Source organism: Stegostoma tigrinum, chromosome 27 (genome assembly GCF_030684315.1).
Source record: "Stegostoma tigrinum isolate sSteTig4 chromosome 27, sSteTig4.hap1, whole genome shotgun sequence".
NCBI lineage: Eukaryota > Metazoa > Chordata > Chondrichthyes > Orectolobiformes > Stegostomatidae > Stegostoma > Stegostoma tigrinum.
The window spans coordinates 10797783-10818129 of record NC_081380.1 but is presented as its reverse complement, the minus strand read 5'-3'; the positions used below and the strand labels follow the sequence as shown (position 1 = coordinate 10818129).

The 20347-nt window shown below is 41.2% G+C and overlaps 1 protein-coding gene across 2 annotated transcripts in view; it reads right to left on the bottom strand.

Annotated features, from left to right (window-relative positions):
* The window catches only part of hip1 (huntingtin interacting protein 1), a 333480-nt gene that overhangs the window by 25448 nt on the left and 287685 nt on the right, over positions 1 to 20347 (bottom strand). For both annotated transcript variants that reach the window (XM_048557274.2, XM_048557275.2), the window contains exons 16-23: positions 20115 to 20231; positions 19329 to 19430; positions 16341 to 16535; positions 15726 to 15873; positions 14116 to 14202; positions 6650 to 6757; positions 4243 to 4379; positions 618 to 728 (exon numbers count right to left, since the gene is read on the bottom strand). In XM_048557274.2, the coding sequence (XP_048413231.1) occupies positions 618 to 728; positions 4243 to 4379; positions 6650 to 6757; positions 14116 to 14202; positions 15726 to 15873; positions 16341 to 16535; positions 19329 to 19430; positions 20115 to 20231 (1005 nt within the window). The remainder of the gene's footprint in view (positions 1 to 617; positions 729 to 4242; positions 4380 to 6649; positions 6758 to 14115; positions 14203 to 15725; positions 15874 to 16340; positions 16536 to 19328; positions 19431 to 20114; positions 20232 to 20347) is intronic.

The following is a 20347-nucleotide window of genomic DNA, read 5'->3' as shown; positions in this document are numbered from 1 at the left end:
ACCTTTATCAAAATTTCCCAGCCCACTCCATTCCCCTTCCTGACTTCCGCAGCTTTCCTCTATGAAGCAGCCACATAACATGTATAGTCGGAGAGTATTTCTGTAACAAATCTTTGTGTCAACATTCCAAAAACATATAAATTCTGCAGGGAAAAGGTATTCCCTGTCTATTAAATTAAAAACAACTTCATTTCTGATTTTCCCCAGTTGTCTTTGATTTTCTCACTGCTTACACTGCATGTGGAAGATTTTATTGCTGCACACTTAAGCAAAGCATGATCATACCCTACTGTCCAGGCCAGGCTATCCGCTCAAGACCTCATGATCTGTGTCTCCTGAGTGAAGTACAGTATGTTTGACCAGAGAACTGGACAACCCATAGGAAGAATGTGTCAATCCAGATGATTCCCCATTACAATGTCCTTTCACACATTTGAATTCATAGTTCTCTTCACTTATGTAACTACTTTCTCTCTTTCAAAACCTAGTCTCTAAGTGCATCAGAATTGAGAGCTTTTGTACATATCAATAGCACTCTGGCCAGCTAATGAAGCATTTTTTTTTTCTCCTGATACATCTCTAATAGCTTATCTAATGAACTTAATGACACAAATTACCTCAATCCGTGTAGTAGCAGCTTCAACAGCTGCTGATGTGGCAGCCATCTCCTGTTCCACCAGGTCCCCCAGCTCTTTTTGTTTGATGTCTCTTCCTTTAGGCCTCAGCTCCTAAAAAAAATCACATACAACCATCAATAATACTGCAGAGAGTGCACAGCAATTGATGGAGGAGGTGTTCAACTTGGTCAGTCCAGAATTAAAACAGTTCCTTGAGCTTTTCAGAGGAGAGATTTGAATCTAAAGTGGGACTCTAGCTTATACATCTGAGAGCCATAGGTTTGATTCTAGTTTCACGCTGAACTAGCTAGGGAGCAGTTTGGCTGCTGCAGTTGGCCTCTACATTCCTGACTTAGATGAGGTGGAATTGGATGTGAGTTTACTCGCTGAGCTGGAAGGTTCGTTTTCAGACATTTCGTCACCATTCTAAGCAACATCATCAGTGTGCCTCCGGTGAAGTGCTGATGTTATGTCCCGCTTTCTATTTATCTGTTTAGGTTTCCTGGGTTGGTGATGTCATTTCCTGTTCTTTTTCTCAGAGGGTGGTAGATGGGCTCCAAATTCATGGAGTTCCGGTTGGAATGCCATGCTTCTAGGAATTCTCGTGCTTATCTCTGTTTGGCTTGTCCTAGGATGGATGTGTTGTCCCAAAGTGGTGTCCTTCCTCATCTGTATGTAAGGATACGAGTGATAGTGGGTCATGTCTTTTTGTGGCTAGTTGATGTTCATGTATCCTGGTGGCGAGCTTTTTGCCTGTTTGTTCAACGTAGTATTGTCATAGTTCTTGCAAGGTAATTTCTAAATGACGTTCGTTTTGCTTGTTGTCTGTATAGGGTCTTTTAAGTTCATTAGCTGCTGTTTTAGTGTGTTGGTGGGTTTGTGGGCTACCCTGATCCCAAGAGGTCCGAGTAGTCTGGCAGTCATTTCCGAGATGTCTGTTGTAGGGGAGAGTGGTTATGGTTTCTGGGCCCGTTTTGTCTGTTTGTTTGGGTTTATTGCTGAGGAATCGGTGGACTGTGTTCATAGGGTACCCATTCTTTTTGAATACGCTGTATAGGTGATTTTCCTCTGCTCTGTGTAGTTCCTCTGTGCTGCAGTGTGTGGTGGCTCGTTGGAATAATGTTCTAATGCAGCTTCGTTTGTGGGTGTTGGGATGGTTGCTCCTGTAGTTCAGTATTTGGTCCGTATGTGTTGTTTTCCTGTAGACGCTGGTTTGAAGTTCCCCATTGACTGTTCGCTCTACTGTGACATCTAGGAATGGCAGTTTGTTGTTGTTTTCCTCCTCTTTTGTGAATGTTAAGCCAGTTAAGGGTATTATTGATGGTCTTGAAGGTTTCCTCTAATTTGTTTTGTTTAGAGATGACAAAGGTGTCATCAACGTAGCGGACCCAAAGTTTGGGTTGGATGATTGGCAGAGCTGTTTGTTTGAGTCTCTGCATTACTGCCTCTGCTAAGATGGCAGGTGGCGATAGACCCGACCCCACAACTAGAGAACCGAATCACAGCCTTACTCAAAAAACTTCAAAAATCTGGAGAATTAAACAAGAGAGACTTCCAAAAAATGAAACCAGATGGATCCAGCACACCACGCTTCTACAGACTACCCAAAATTCACAAACCAGGAACCTCCCTCAGACCCACAGTCTCGCTACCTGGAACACCAACGTACAGATTAGCCAAGGAACTACACCAAAGATTAAAACACCTAGTAGAAGACGCACGCCACTCCATTCACTCCACCCAAGAATCCCTGAACACCAAAGACACCAAGATAGAAGAGGATGAAATAATGGTCTCCTTTGACGTAACAGCCCTGTTCACATCCATCAACATCAACCTGGCCAAAGAAACACTGAATACACTATTAGAAGAACCAAAGACACATTCAGCAGACACCACCAATCTCATCAGCAAGGACATCATCATCAAACTAGTGGACCTATGCCTTACCACCCACTTCACTTTCAATAACAAAACCTACAGACAAACCAACGGAACACCCATGGGATCTCTGATATCAGGGTTCTTAGCTGAGGCAGTAATGCAGAGACTCGAACAAACAGCTCTGCCAATCATCCAACCCAAACTTTGGGTCCGCTATGTGGATGACACCTTCGTCATCTCTAAACAAAACAAATTAGAGGAAACCTTCAAGACCGTCAATAATACCCTTACTGGCATAACATTCACAAAAGAGGAGGAAAACAACAGCAAACTGCCATTCCTAGATGTCACAGTAGAGCGAACAGCCAATGGGGAACTTCAAACCAGCGTCTACAGGAAAACAACACATACGGACCAAATACTGAACTACAGGAGCAACCATCCCAACACCCACAAACGAAGCTGCATTAGAACATTATTCCAACGAGCCACCACACACTGCAGCACAGAGGAACTACGCAGAGCAGAGGAAAATCACCTACACAGCGTATTCAAAAAGAACGGGTACCTATGAACACAGTCCGCCGATTCCTCAGCAATAAACCCAAACAAACAGACAAAACGGGCTCAGAAACCATAACCACTCTCCCCTACATCAAAGACATCTCGGAAATGACTGCTAGACTACTCGGGCCTCTTGGGATCATGGTAGCCCACAAACCCACCAACACACTAAAACAGCAGCTAATGAACTTAAAGGACCCTATACAGACAAGCAAAACGAACGTCATCTACAAAATACCTTGCACAAACTTTGACAAACACTACATTGGACAAACAGGCAGAAAGCTAGCCACCAGGATACATGAACATCAGCTAGCCACAAAACGACATGACCCACTATCACTCGTATCCTTACATACAGATGAGGAAGGACACCACTTTGATTGGGACAACACATCCATCCTAGGACAAGCCAAACAGAGACATGCATGAGAATTCCTAGAAGCATGGCATTCCAACCGGAACTCCATGAGTTTGGAGCCCATCTACCACCCTCTGAGAAAAAGAACAGGAAATGACACCAACACAGGAAATGACATCACCAACACAGGAAATGACATCACCAACCCAAGGAAACCTAAACAGATAAATAGAAAGAGGGACATAACACAAGCGCTTCACCGGGGGCTCACTGATGATGTTACCTAGAATGGTGACGAAACTTCTGAAAATGAACTTTCCAGCTCAGCGAGCAAACTTACATCCAGAACCTCAACCTGAGCTACAAATCTTCTCAAAACTCGCTGTGAGGTAGAACATTAAAAATAAAAAAAAACATCAATCACTGTTCATGTCCCTGAGTCCTAATGGACACCACATCAATACAGGTTTGGCTCTACAAGAGCTGATGATGAGTTTCTAGTATGGTTGCTTGGATGAGAGACTGGTTGGTATCCAATAACTATGGAAATGAACTCCATCATGGGTAAATGTCTTAGAAATGGACGGGGAATATTAAAGGGCAATCATTCCATTGGGATGGTATTCCTTTTGCAGTAATAGTGGACAGAGAAACAAAATTAACATTGCAGGATCTCTGCCACAGTATTTCAACTTTACACTCTGTGAGCAAAACTGACAGCATGGAATGAATCACGAGGGTGCTTGATGATGTGCTTCAGTTCTCAGCCTATCCAATATTTTTTACTCAAATTTAAAGAGAAGGTTAACCTCTTACCTCTCCTATTGTGTTTATCTGGTTCAGACTTTCTCTCACTTTTGTGCAATCTGCTTTGCTCAAAGTTGTTGCGTCCTTCAAACTGGAAAAGTAGGCAAGTACCTCACTACCACATTGCTTACACGCTTCCAACAGACCTGGCAGTGAGGAAACAGAACCAACATAAGTTGTGGTCAATATCATACAACCACAAAACTTCAATTGCAATCAAACATATCCTGTTGACAGGGCTTTTACTCAAAGGTCAGTTACAGCTTTCTCCTTCCTTGGTCAACATGGTTGTAATGATATTGAACTAAAGGAGCTTCTTTGAAGCTGTGGGTTAAGGAATGACAAAGATCAGTCAGCATCCCTGCACCTCAGGTTATACAGTGTTTCTTGATTATTGAACATTGGAGCAAAGTTTAGCTATGGCCAAATAGCCTGCTAATATTTCTAGTGAGGACTTAAATCCAACAGCAGCAATTTAGATGAGGTGCCAAGTATTACTATCAGCTAACTGGCAGTCCACAGTATGAAATCAATGACTGCAAAATACAAGGGGAAATAAACTGGGCAGTGAAATCAAAATAAACCTGCTCACTGGTTTGATTACTTCAGCCATAGATTTTCTTTTCAATAATGTCTACAGGATCAAACAGAATCAGAATATTCTAACAAATAGACTAGATTTTCCTCCTAACCTACTACTTATTTTTGAGAAAAAGCAGAAACCACATTTAACATATTTATAAATAAGCCACACCTCAGGAGCTACTGATACTTAGGTCAGTCAGGAAAGGCTGCATCATATCAAAGCCATCAAAATTCATGACGATGAAATGTCATAAGAAATTAATCACAGAGAAAAGCAGGGAGGGAGTATCAGTGGGGAAGGCAGACAAAAGAGGGCTGAGAAAAGGTCAGTGTGAGACTGTGGTAAAAAAGGGAGGAAGCTGAAATAAAGAGGGAATTCCAAGAGGAAAGAAGGGAAAAAATTTGAACAGAGAAAGAACATGAGAAAGAATAGGAAGAAACAGTCATCCTATGCTTGAAGTAAGTGATCCATTACTAAGCCAATGCTGATTTGGTTGATACGAACCAAGTGGTACGACAGGAATAAAGTGCCATTCCAATGTGTGGCCACCTGAGTTCAGCTGACACTGTTGTTGTTCTGATGATGAGGAGCATCCACTGCTGTCCAAGTTGTAACTGCACCTGCATCCACCACTTTCTCTGGCAGTTCATACCAATAACCACTCTCTGTAAAAAAGGTTGTCCCTCATATCCTTTTTCCTCTCACCTTAAATATATGCCCACTAGTTTTAAACAAAACCCTTGTTCTTTACCCCTCAACCGATAAGGTTCCAAATAAGGTCACCCCTCAACCTGTTACATTCGTCCTAAATATGGAGCCTCAGCCCACATTATCATATATTCTTTTGGATAAAACACCTCTCATCCTTGCTGCTAACATTTCTAAATAATGTGCCCAATACCTTCCTTTGGATCTACTCATTATTTTAAATAATTCAGTGGTGATTAGTTCTTAAATTATTTAATAACATGATCTATCCCATCCAATTAAATACAAAACATAATTTAGTTTTGTTCAGAGGCCCAATGAGTGCTGAAGAACTTATTTCTGTCTTCCCCTCAATTTCTTCTCCCAAAACGAAGAGCTGATTTTTTCTGTCCTTACAGCCAAGTGGTCATTCTTCATGAATTATTCGAGACAGTGAGCTATCACAAGATGCCCGATCATGGGTGGGACTCACGGCTAAGGTCAATCATGTTTGTGGACATTCGTTCACAACAAGTTCACTGCACTGAGATTCAGTCAGATGGTAATGACTAATTTTTCTTATGTGTAGCTCAAAAGAACCAGATAAATTGTAATAACCACAATATCTGATGCTACAAGTGAAATCAGTCAACTTAGCACAGGACCTTATGGACGTAGTAATGATGTCTTTTGGATTTTTGAAGGGACTTAATTATAAAGTAAAACTTTATAATTAAATAATGGCTAACAATCTAAAAGAAAGGGTATATGTGGCAGAAGTTGATGTAATGTGGAACATATTTGCAAAGTGACACAGCACATTTCAGGCATATTCCCTCTTGTTTGCATATATTATCCTCCTCTCATTTAGATTATGATCAAAGTATCAGGGTTTTACCTGGTGACACCCTGCTGACTTCAGACCACTGTTTAGTGAGAACCCTCTTTAATGGCATGAGTTCAAGATACAGGATGATAAGATTGTCTCATCAGTAAAATCTGTTGTACTTTCTAGAAACCGAGAGTCAAGCTTCGGTAAGCATCACAGCACTTGTGTTGAGAGAGTGCAAGCTGGTTGACAAAAGTAACCTGCTGCTTTTTGAAGCCACTTACATGCAAGGGCAGATTGAGTTCGTTACTTACGGTCTGCCTGTTCCATTGGCACCATGTGGGAGGTGGCACTGCCCTGGACAATGGTGTCCCCCATCAAATGGGTAAAAAGAGTGACTGACTGCAAAAGGTTTCTGACATCTGGAAAACAAAAGCAAAATGATTAGGAAAAGATCACAAAATAAAGCCAATGATAACAGCTAACTCAAGAGACACAAAATACTCTCATGTCTTCTTTATAAATCATTTCTACCCTTCCTGCTCCATAAGCACTAACCAGGCTCTTGCAAGCACGCAGGTCTGTGGGTGTCAGCACCTGTAGTCACTTCTCATGCAAGACCTTAAGAGAATGATAATGGTAGGCCTAGTGATATAATCACTAGACTATGCATTCAGAGACCTAGATATCGTTCTAGGGACCTGGTTCGAATTCTACATGGCAGATGTGGAATTTGAATTCAATAATAATCTGGAGATAAGAGTCTAATGACGACTATGAAACCATTGTCGATCATTAGGAAAAATTCCATCTGGTTCGCTAATGTCCTTTAGGGAATGGCCCACAGCAATGCGGTTGACTCTTAATGCCCTCTGGGCAATTAGGAACTGCCATAAATGCTGGCCCAGCCAGTGGTGTCCACATCCCATGAAAGAATTTGTAAAAAATGTATGCAGTGCATCTGATAACGCACGTATGTGCTGTCCAGCAAAAAACTGAATCATAATACTGGCAACCCTGCTTTATGAACGTCCATCTTATGAAAGCTCATATTTACAAAATGTCCTTTTATTATTAAGGATCTGACATGTGAATGTGCACTCGCACTTATGGACAGCTATTTTATGTCACACAGTGTTCTGACTTGCGTAAAAATTGACTGCTGAACATACTCAAGAACAGAACCCGTTCATAACCCAGGGACTGCCTGTATTTAAGAACAGGAGCAATTCATCCATATTTTCCTCCCTTAACCACTATTTTTGATTGATGTGCATTTGACAACAAAAACATAAAACGCAATACATCAATGCAACGATCTTAAAATTTCCCTAAGGGTATCCTTTAAACATAGCCAGTATTCTGGCAGAACTGAGAGATATGCAGAAAGGCTAAGAACAGTGAACACGAGTGGAAGCAAGGCATTTCAAAGGCAAGAGAAGCAGATGCTTTTCAGAAGGACAGATAGACCTGCAACTCCTCACCTGACTACAGAAATCAGTTCTCTGTATAAAAACAGATAGTACTAAAAAAAACTGAGAGATTGAGGTAATCAATTACCATTTGACGCACCTAACATCTGCAACTGTCAATAAACCAAACTTAGTGGCAGTGGCACTAATACAGTAGTTTGAGTTAATTAGGCCAAAAATTGGAGGAACTATTCTGACTAATGTTTATGTAATAATGACACAGTGGTGCAGTGATACATTGACATAGCCATACACCAGTATTTCTACAACCAGCAGCTTTGACTAACTAATTGATGTCTCTTGATCAAAAATTTAAATTCAGTTAATAAAACAAATCAAACATAAACAATAAATAAATAATGTGGCCAGGAACTACCCTAGATGTCATAAAAACCCAACTGATTCATTGATGCCCTTAAATCTGCCAATCTTGGTCTGTATATGATTCCAAACCCACAGCAATTTGCTTCAGTCTTAACTGCACTCTGAAGTGGCCCTCTAAGTGCCTCAACTGTGATGAGAGTAATTCTTCATGATCATGGCTGATCATCCAACTCAAAGTCTAATCCTGCCTTTTCCCCATAACCTTTGATCCCATTCACCCTAAGTGCTACATCTAATCCCCCCTTGAATATATTTAGTGTTTTGGTGTCAATTACTTTCTGTGGTAATGACTTCCACAGGCTCACCACACTTAGTGTGGAGAAATGTCTCCTCATCTCTCCTCTAAATCGTTTACCCAGAATCCTCATGTTATGACACCTGGTTCTAGACACTTCCACCATCTGGAACATCCGCCCTGCATCTACCCTGTCCAGTCCTGATAGAATTTTATACATCTCTATGAAATCCCCCCCCTCATTCATCTGAACTCTAGTGAAAACAATCCCAGCCTAGTCAATCTCTCCTTGTATGTCAGACCCACCATCTCTGGAATCAGCCTGATAAATCCTCGCTGCACTCCCTCGAGAGGAAGAGCGTCTTTCCTCAGGAAAGGATACCAAAATTACAACAATATTCTAGGTTGAGGTCTCACCAAGGCCATGTACAACTGCAACAATACATCCCTGCTCCTGTTCTCAAAACCTCTCACAATGAAGGCCAACATACCATTTGCCTTCCTTACAACCGGCTGCACCTGCATACGGACCTTTAGCGACTAGTGTACAAGGCCACCCAGGTCCCACTGCATGCTCCCTCTCCCAATTTACAGCCATTCACGTAGTAATCTGCCTTGCCTTCTTGTTTTTGCTTCCAATGTTAGTAACCTCACATTTATCCAAATTATACTCCATTTGCTATTGATTTACCCACTCACCTAACCTGTCGACACCACGCTGAAGGGACTCTGCATCCTCATCACAGTTCATCCTCCTACCTAATTTGGTATCATCTGCAAACTTGGAGATGTTACATTTTGTTCCTCATTCAAATAATGAATATATATTGTGAATAGCTGAGGTCCCTTCACCAAGACCTGTGGCACCTCACCAGTTATTGCCTGCCAATTTAAAAAGGACCCATTAATGCCTACACTTTGTTTCCTCTCTGCCAACCAGTTTCCTATCCATCTCAATACACTTCCCTCAATCTCATGCACTTTATTCTTGTATATTAATCTCTTATGTGGGACTTTGTCAAATGCTTTTTGAAAGTCCAAATATGCTGGCTCCCCCTTGTGAACTCTACTACTTACATCTTCATAGAATTTCAACAGATTTGTCAAGCATGATTTCCCCTCCATAAATCCACGCTCTGTCTGTCTGACCCTGCCACAGCTTTCTGAACGCTCTGATATAAAATCCTTGACAATGGATTTGAGAACTTTGCCAGTTTCGATGTTAGGCTCACCAGTCTACGTTTTCTCACCTGTTTTCTTTCTACCTCTCTTTTTGAGTATTGGAGTGACATTAGCCACCCTCTAATCTGCAGGGACTGTTCCAGCATCTACAGAATCCTGGAAGATGACCACCAATGCATCCACTATTTCTAGAGCTACTTTCTTAAATACTCCGGGAAGTAGATGATCAGGTCCTGGGGATTTATTAGCCTTCAATCCCAACAATTTTCCCAGCACCATTTCTCTACTACTATCGATCTCCCTCAGTTCTTCCCTCTCACCGAATCTTGCATCCTCTAAAAATTGTGCTATCTGATTTGTGCCCTCCTTTGTGAAGACAGAACCAAAGTATGTATTCAGTTCATCAGCCATTTGTTTGTCCCTATTGTACTTTTTTCCATTTCTACTGTTGGGGGCCTACATTTGTACCAATCTATTTCACTTCATGTACTTATAGAAACTCTTAGCATCAGTCTTCATGTTCCCTGCAAGCTTACTTTACTGTATTTTCCCCTTCTTAATCAACCTTAGTCTTTCTTTGCTGCATTCTGAACTGCCCCCATCCTCAGATTTATTATTTTTCTTGGCAAATCATTACGCTTCTTCCTTGGATCAAAAACTATGACTTATTTCCTTTGTTAGCCATGGATTGGTCCTCTTACCCATTTTGCTTTTGCAAAACAGACAGGAATAAACAGTTGTTGCAGCTCCCCCATGAGTTCCTTGAATCTTTGACGTTGCCTATCCACTATTATCCCTTTAGATAAGTCTCTCCAATCTTTCAAAGCCAACTCACAACTCATATAATCACTGCTTTCTTTATGAAGGTTCAGCACCCTAGTCTCCAAATCAACAACCTCACTCTCCATCCTGAGAAAAAAATTCTACCATGTTATGGTTGCGCTTCCCCAAGGGGTCTTATACAGTTCGATTGGCAATGATTCCCTTATCATTACGCAGCCTCATTACCCAGTCTAAGATGGCCTACTCTACAGCTGGTTCCTCCACATATTGTTCAAGAAAACCGTCTCGTATATACTCCAAGAATTCCTCCTCTACGGCATTATGGCTAATTCGATTTGCTAAATCTATGTGCAGATTAAAATCACTCATGACCACAAGTGAGTGCTTTGACACACATCTGATTCCCAAGCTTTTTTTTAAAAACTGTTAGATGCCTACATTAGCTTAAGAGAGACAAGTTCCACAAAAGAATCCCAAAAATACAACTATTACAGATGAAAAGCAATTACAGAAACGGAGTTCCACCAGCTAGTAGCATAAAGACCCAAGAGTGTCACTTAAACGTGCAATTTTATTTTCAGATTGTCTGAAGGAAAGATTTCTACCAGTGGCTCCAGAAACAGATAGCAAAGCATATGGAATTACCCTGAGGAAGAGAATTCAAGCAGAATAAAAGGCACTTTCACAGAAGGAGGCTAATCACTGAGCCATCCCAGAGGAAGGTGTACGAACACACAGCTCAGATTATATTCATTTGTCAGTTAATTGCAACTGGCAATTACTTGCTTACTCTGATTCAGTGTAAAGATAACCTTGAGGTTAATAAACTATTCTCAAGCACTTGCCCTGTCTGACTCTTTGATTGGTTTTGTACTTTCGTTCAGTAGTTAGTAGATGTCGTAATTGAAAATTATTTAGATTTAATCATTAAATTTAATCTAACTGAAACAATGGGAAATTATTCATCAATAAAAGTGTACACTAGGCAATAGCTGCTCTCTTAGAGAACAATTAGGTGATGGGAGTAAAAGATTCTTGTTCCTTATCAAAGTTTTGTCAAAACAGCTCTCCCAGTGTGCTTACAGTACATATACAGGGGCAGCACAGTGACTCTGTGGTTAGCACTGCTGCCTCACAGCGCCAGGGAGCCGGGTTCAATTCCAGCTTTCGTCAACTGTGTGAAATTTGCACATTCTCCATGTCTGTGTTGGCTTCTTCCAGGTGCTCTTATTTCTTCCCATTGCCCAGAGATACACAGGTTAGGTGGACTGGCCATGCTAAAATCAGGAATGTGCAGGCTAAGTGGGTTAATTATGTAAGTGTAAGTACAGGGATAGGGTAGGATGCTTTTGAGAGGGTCAGTGCAGACTCAAATGGGCTGAATGGCTTCCAACTGCATTGTAGATACTATGATTCAATAGGACAACATTAATTAGATGACAAATGCTATTCCCTCACATGAACTCATCTGATTCCCAGACAATGTCTCAGGATGAAACACTGTTCACAGCTCCAGCTTGCCTTTGAGCCGGACCTTAATTTCTAACTGCACATCCTCTCGGTCAACAACATTAGCTACATCAACCTGAATTAAGTTCCATGCCTCTGCTGGGGCTCAGCTTATTTGCTGCTGCAACGTGTGCCCTTGTTTTTAAGGCCATAAGACCACAAGGACATAGGAGCAGAAATTAGGCCATTCGACCCATTGAATCTGCTCCACCATTCAATCATGGTTCCTCAACCCCATTCTCCTGCTTTCTCCCCGTAACCCTTGATCCCCTTGATAATCAAGAACCTATCCATCTCATTCTTAAGTACAATAAATGACTCCACAGTCTTGTGGCAGTGAATTCCATAGATTCACCACTCTCTGGCTGAAGAAGTTTCTCCTTATTTCTGTTCTGAAAGGTCTTCCCTTTACTCCAAGACCATGCCCTCAGGTCAGAGTCTCCTCGGCCAACAGAAGCATCTTCCTAACAAGCACTCTGTCAAGGCCATTCAGCATTCTGTAAGTTTCAATTAGATCCCCCCTCATCCTCCTAAACTCCATTGAGTATAGTCCCAGAGTCCTCAAATGTTCCTCATATGTTAACCTTCTCATTCCTGGGACCATTCTTGTGAACCTCCTCTGAAACTGCTCCAGGGCCAGTACATCCTTGCTGAGATACGGGGCCCAAAACTGCATTTGTTACAAACAGACCTGACATTTCATTTACTGTTCTCACTGACTTTCCATCATCCACCCTCCATAAGCCTGAGCTCATCCACCCCTCTGCTGCCCTTATTCTAATTTTTATCATCCCTGTACTTAGCTTTATTGCCTTCTGACCCACAAAACTGCTGTGAAACGAAACTGTCTTGATCATGGAGTGTGGTAACCCTCTTGCTATGTCAGAAATAATTGTTGGTTCAAACTCCACTCCCACAATTTAAGTACATAATCTGAGATGTCACTCCAGTGCAGTACCAAAGGAGTGCTGTACTACCAGAGGTACCACATCTTAAATGATTCTCTAATCTGAGAAATAAACTTCCCCCAGTGAGGACATCCATTGGTACTATTTGGAAAAAGAACAGGAGAAGCTTCAATGCCTTGATTAATATTTATTCCACCACCAATATCATCGTATGGATGATTTGGTCATTATCAGATTGTCATTTGAGGGAGTCTTGCTGTATGTAAGTATTTGCTACATTACGAAGTGACTGCACTTCATTGTTATAAGTCATTTTGGATGTCCTATGTTTGATAAACTTGCTAGATAAAGTAAATCTTTCAATCAGGAAATTGGGCACAAACCAGCATGATTCAATAACTCACGTTCTTAATTGATTGAATGGTATCTTGCTGGACGACCAAATGGATAGATGCAATGCCATTTAGTTCATTTATGATAATTGTGGAAAGCCTGCTCCTGCAGAAAATCTCAAAGCCGTTTCGTGTTGACTGATATTGTCAATTGGGAATCTGATCTATTTAACCCGAGCAAAGGGAGCATGTGGCTTCCTTGGTGTATTCGCAGACTAGACTAACTACTGTTCTCAATGTCACCTGTTGCAGCATGGAATGAATCCAAGGCAAATGATGAATTGCATTGCCACAGCAACACATGGCCATCTAGCAGAGTGAGCTCTGGATATGCTGGAGGATACTGCACAAGTCTGAGGCACCCTGTCTGATCAGAGAAGCTTCCTTATAAACTGCTGCCCAGTCAATTCCAGCCAAGTAACTCTGGGTCAATCAATTCGATGCAATAGGTATGGCTTTACGAGCAGCATCTTATCCCCACAGTCCAGCTGCTGGTCCAACTCCTGTGGCTCCTCTTTCTGCATCCAAACTTGCAACTAGGTTGTCGCCCATCTTAAGTCCTGAACTTGTTAACAATGAAGAACCAGAACAAATATTTAAGGAAGCAAATTCCATGTGAATAACCAAAGAAAACCAATACCAACCATCCGAGTCCTCTTAAATACAACCAATAATTACAGTTCTAAAATTAACTCTGCCCAATACTAGAGTGTGCTCGATGATGAGTAGCCTAAAATTGCTTTTGCTGATATAATAGGATCCTTTTTGAATATTCTAATGAGGTCCCTGTCTGTTGCAGTCAAAGTGAATTAAAATCTGTCATTAAATGAACTGCATGAAGTCATATCCAATACACTGAGTAGCAACTGATTTGATTTATCAATGATTATCACATGTGCACTTTGTAAATCCTACCTGATCTGTCAGACAGATACTGTGCGTGTCCATCCTGTAGCCTGTTGAGGGAATCCAGTGCAACCTGGCTTCTTGTGATGAGATAATCTGCAGAAAGCAAACGACTGCAGTAAGGAATCCAGTCAGTTATAACTTACATTCACGAACTTAAAGCTGCATCAACCATATTAAGCATACGGTTGCTTAATCCATATCAAAAACATATCACATTTTTGTTTGGGGTCTAAGGAATTGAAAAAAATCCCCAAAGGTACCCTGTCCTGATTCTCTAAGTAACACAACCATTGAAAAACAAGATGATTTTCCAAAGCAAGGCTTTCGATATTGAGCTTCATTAAATATGTGGGTGCTAGAGAATTTTTTAATTGGAGTGTAGCAGCAGGAGGAGTAGGCCATTCGGCCCCTTGTGTCTACACTGCCTTTTTAGATCTTGGTTAATGATCTACCTCAGTATCATTTTCCTGCATTATCGTCATACCAGGGATGTGACTAGTAATTTAAGCTAGGCTCTGGCCGACCTAAACGAATCTTGTTTTCTGTATTTGCCTGCAGAACTAGGACACTAATATAAGTAGCCATCAGTGAACATAAGTAAACATCTTGTCAGCAGCCCTTGAAAAATTTTGATTTATTCATCAGATCACCTCTCGTTCTTTTAAATGCTAAACAATACAGTGCCAGTCTCCACAATTTCTCCCTGGAGGGCAGCCCTGTGTTCCCTGGGAATTCGTCTCGTTGAGGTCCACTGGACTAGCTCTCTATGGCACCCTTTGCTTTAATACATTATAGTATAAACCCAGATGAAGCCAGCAATTCTATATGCTAAGCCTGGAGCAGATTCTGGTAAATTGATCTTTATCAAAGCCAGAATTTATCCCCAGGTGACAATCAGAATGGTGTTCCTGATTCCATCAGTTTCTACAATCAAAGGCAAACTGTGATACAAATATCAATACACAGTTACTGCTGTGTGCAGTTCCTGCTCCATAGGGGTAAAGCTCACTCCTCACTGGTTTACGGTGTTCCAGACCAATAACAAGGCTGCTGGAGGATTTCACTGATGGCTAATTAGTCAAATGAATATTCAAAGTTATTTCATCTATTTCCTGACTCGTCAGTCTGCTACCTGAATGTTTCAGTCCCAATTCCTAAACTTGTTTAGGCTGTCCAAACAGGTTGCAAGGAGAGACACCGACATGAGAAACAACAAGAGCAATTACTGGTTCTGACTTGGCTGTCTATCCCTCAACTATCAATATGATGATGTTGGGACTTAGATTTTTTGTTTTCCATAGAAACAGAAGGCAGTCGATTGTGAATTTTCACAAGGCTAGCACTGGTTCTTGCTTTTCTCAGCCATGCTAAGCAATGTCAAGCTGTCATGATTTAATGGGAGTCAACTATTCTCTTTTTGGGTACCATTTGAACTGTGGTTGAAGGACTGTATTCCAGCTATAATGTGTCTCCTTCCTCCCTAAGCGTCCTACCTCAAATTTTCACATAAATCACCTTCAAAGTACTTAACACACAGACCTTTACAATTAGCTATTTAACCTAAATTTTGATTCAACCACTAATCAGCCTTATCACCACTTGCTTTTTGTATTTACCTGCAGAACTTGTGCAGCCAACATGAAGGGGATCATCCAACCTGCTGAGTGCATCCTGTACAATTCCCTCTGCCTCCTCCAAAGTACAGCACAGTAGAGCAAACTGCTCATCGAGTAACTGCTTCTCCAGAGACTGTTCATGGTTCTCCTAAAAATATAAAGTACTTGAAGCCACCAGCATACATTTGAAATTTGTATGCCCAGCCCAGATACACAGCACAACATAAACAAAGTACAGCTATACAATATTACAGATATACGCACACCCAGTTTGGGGATGGGGAAATTGGGTGAACTATGACACAGAGGAAGATGGAGCAACGGAACCTTGCAAGGCAGTTTGAAGCAGTTATACATCATTCACGGCTGAATAGTTCAGTTCAAACTCTAGATCTTCAGTGTCAGACACAGAGAATGCTGCAATGTCAGGAAGTGTTGTCATGAGGATAATGCTTTAAATTATTCTGGTAAATGTTAAAGATCCACCCAAAGGAGCAACACAGGCAGGTTATTAATTTAAGTATGCAACTGAACTGGGTATGTTCTTCAGATATTCAACAAATATTAAAAGATTTTTTGACTTGTGAACCCTAACCGGAATCACTCAATGCTTACTTTTTCGTTCAGCTGGTTCTGCAGCCCCTCAACTGTTTGGTTGGTACTGTCCCTCTCTGCTGACAGAGCATCCTTTAGCTGCTGTAGCTCATCTTGTAGTGCAGTTAACATGCTCTCCTTCTGATCCACAGCCTCAGACAGCGCCTTCTTCTCTGACGTTAGGGATTCAATTGTTGATGCCATCCCTGTGCTCACCTGGCAGGAGAGGTGCAACAGGAATAAAGTGACATCGTTTACTGAAACTAAAAGTATGTTTTCCACCAGGTTTTGCCTTATTTGATTTTTTTTTAAATGATTGTTGTTCAGTGTACACCATAATGAAAAAAAACCTAAGTACACTTTCATTTATGAATTTAAAGAGTGAATGCTTTTACAGCACTGTAATTGGAATTCAGTTTGTACACTGTTATTTACTTCTCAGAAAACTTGATAGACCAAGTAGAACAGGTAAAGGAACACAACGTTTGAATGAGAGGTCATAAGCCTGCAACATGAACACTTGCTTCTCTCCGGGAACACAGAAACAGATGTAGGCCATTCAAGAGTGTTTTAGAAATCCAATTTTAATGTTATGCCCTTTTGTACCGAACTCTCTTATCAAAAGAAACAATTTTTTTTTTCAATCTATCCTTTCAATTCCTTTAATCATCTTAGATAAAAGGTAAAGTGGCCAGAGTCTTACCAGACCATGGGACTACGCTCTCATGAAAGAGATGTCCAGAGGGCCCCACGCTTCAAGCGAGGGGAGATATTGAGAAGGAGACTCTTTAATGGTAATCAGCGCAGGAATTGAACCCACATTGTTGGCATCAGTATGCTTTGCAAATCAGCCATCCAGCCAACTGAGCTAAATGACCTTCAATCATCTTAGAGATTTTAATTAGATCACTCATTGTCTTTTATACTCAAGAGAAAACAAACATAGTCTTCCAGACCTCATAATTTAAGGTCTGAATTTTCACAAAAGCAGACTGTCTCAGCATCATTGCAAAAATAGTTGAGAAGGGTGAAATTGAAAGTCCTGTCCCAAACACAGGGTCCACCATCTTTGTGCGAGTGGGGATTGAGACATGTCAATTTTAGCACGTGGTCCATAAATGCAGTTGCCAATATATGATCAGCTGCTGTCTCTACTCACATCTGATTTTTGCGACCCAGGTGCGTGAAACATGATGTGCAGATTGGACCTGGGATGAGCAGGTCTAAACTTTGCAGAGCACTTTGAAGTGTTGGGATAGCATTCTGGGAAGATAATGTACCTCCCGATATGGACGGGATATCTCTGGGGAGTCAGTTGTTCTTTGGGAGAGGCAAGGTACTCTCTGGTATTGTTAAAAGTCAGTATGAATGGACACAAAACTGTCATTAATTTTCAAAAATGTCAAAAGAAACCATCAAAAGTTTCAGTCAAAAGGCACTGTCAGGACATTTAAAACTCCTGATCTTTAAATTTTTGAAAAGAATCCCAAGAGCGTGTTTAAAAAAAAGCTTGTTATATCATGCCATCTATTGACATAACCTGAAGAATACCATTATTGGATTAGTGCTGCATGACCAATTTCACAACCCTTTCCCATAGTAAGGTGCCTTTTCATAGTTTGATTGTCAGCTCCTAGTGGTTATAGACTCTTTAAAGTAGGAATTTGATAACAAATCCCATGCTGCTTTCTTTAAGGGATTCCGCACTCAAATTAAATGTTTGTTCTAACAAGGGACATTGTCATTAAAGAAATGCACATGCAATCAATGGGTCTATAAAAGATATCACTGTGGATCCCAAGACTTCCCGTGGGAGGCACAGAGTTAACTGGAATAGCAAGTGAAAGGCAAATGGAGGCTGGTGAGTGAGCAGGAGTTGCAATGAGTTAGCGTAGGGGTTATATAGAGCCATGAAGAGTGTGTGTGGGTGAAGACTAGACAGCTGATTTAATGACATCTTTTAAAACAGAAAACAATGCCAGAGTGTTGGAGCACTGAGGCAGACATCAGCCCAGACTGCCTCTGACAGCTTTTGTACTTATTTTGGGGGCATCTAGCCCAATTCTCAAAGAACTCAGCTGCTGTGGAATGAGAATTCCAATTTCTCTGGCGTTTTATCCCAAGTTGGATTTGTACAGCCTGGAAACATCCATGGTGGATACTCCCACCTCAGAAGTAAAAATTCAAGTAAAAATCCAAGACTTTTGTGGCAAAAGTCACAGTTCATGTAAGCATAGTGTTCATAGATAAATAGGTAGACTGATAGGATAGAGGATCTAAATTCAGATTACTCTCATTCTGGTTACAAGTTTGAACAAAGCTTCCTTCAATCAGGAAGATCAGTGAATCAACTCCTTTGTTCTACCCACTGCAATGCTTCTTTTCTAAAACTCAAATGATCTATTTTTCCCCTTCGAGAGCCTTGCTGAGCTATAAAATAAATACAACTCTTATTGCAAGTTTCAAGCCTGTTTCAGCAAACATCACACTCACTGAAGAACTGCTGGAGACATAGACTCGAATTAAAACCTTATCATCAAGGATCAGCTCACTCTCGCGAGAATCAAGCACAATAATGAGCTCACAGGGTACTAGCAACATTCACGAAAGATTGAGGTTATTGGTTCAGACATTGGGGTTCATCCTGAATTGATTCTCCAAACATGAACGACTGCAATCTGGATATGACTTGAACATTTCTTTTTAAAATGTAGCTCCACAGAGGAAGCTAAAGTTGTGTACACAAGTTTGGAACCTTCCTCCTGCCCACTCACAAAGCAAACTCCCCGCCTCCAGACTGCTTGGATGTGGAAAAGGTAGTTGTCACCTCAAGAAAATCTCCAAAGTCTCAATATAGTCCTGAAATACCATTGGAGCAGCTCCAAATTGGGATGAGTAGCAAGTTTAGAATTTAAAGAAAAACACATCTAGAGAAGGTGAGGACATATAAAAAGAGTAAATTTGCAAATGTGGGTCTTTAATTTTGGAGGATGGTAATTGCCATCTCACCTTTTCAGAGTCTGCATGTGAAGTTTTCAGAGACTCTACCTCCTCCTTTCTCGATTTCAGTTCCTTCTGCAGAGCTTCTAGGACACAACTCTGCTCCTGATCCTGTAGATTCAGGAATGAGAAATTTATCAGCAAGAAAACCATCAGACTGACTGTGACTTTACACCTGTTGAAAGATTTTAAAAACCACAGAAGAAATAAAAAACAGGCTTCTGTCTCTTCTGCCCATCATATGGTACATTACCACCAGAAACAAACCTGACCACACCACACTGCAGGAGTCTCTCACAAAACTGCATGTGCATGGCCAGGATTTCAAACAACCGCAGATCAAAGATCCTATCAATATCCCCTGCCTATGCTCACACAAGCAACAGCATGTATATATACCATGCCTGTGATAATGGTAAAAACATCTCAAGGTATTTTATTGGACTGTCACCAGAAAAGACGTGACACTGAGCCACACGTTAGAACAGGTGATCAAGGGATGCATTTCAAAAGGATCGTAAAGGAAGTGAGACTTGGGAGAGGAGGGCCTGTTTAGGGGGGTTAGCTGGCAGGGAACTAGGGGATAAACGTGAAACAATACCCCAACACCATGGAAGAGGGCAGGAAAAAGTAGATGCACAAATTAATCCCTCCACAGAAGTAGTGCAGAAGATCAGTCTCCCACTGAGTTGGATCAAAATTACTGCAACAGTTTCCAAAGTTACACAGGCTTTGAGATCAAGCAACATTGGAAGGGGATTTCTCTTGATACACTGAGAACTGAGATACACTCACTTTTTGCTGAATATCTTCTTTCAACTGATGCACAGTTTCCTCTAGCTCCTTCTTCACCTGTTCCATGTCCTCTTGTGTTTGACGAAAGGATGTCATTTGCTTTGTTACATCTGCATTCTGTGTAAATTACAGCAGGAACATGTCGGTCAGGGCACAGCAGGGTAATCAGTTTGCATTTTCAAACATTACCGGGGCAAGGGAATACAGACAGAGCACACCTTGGTTCAGAGAAA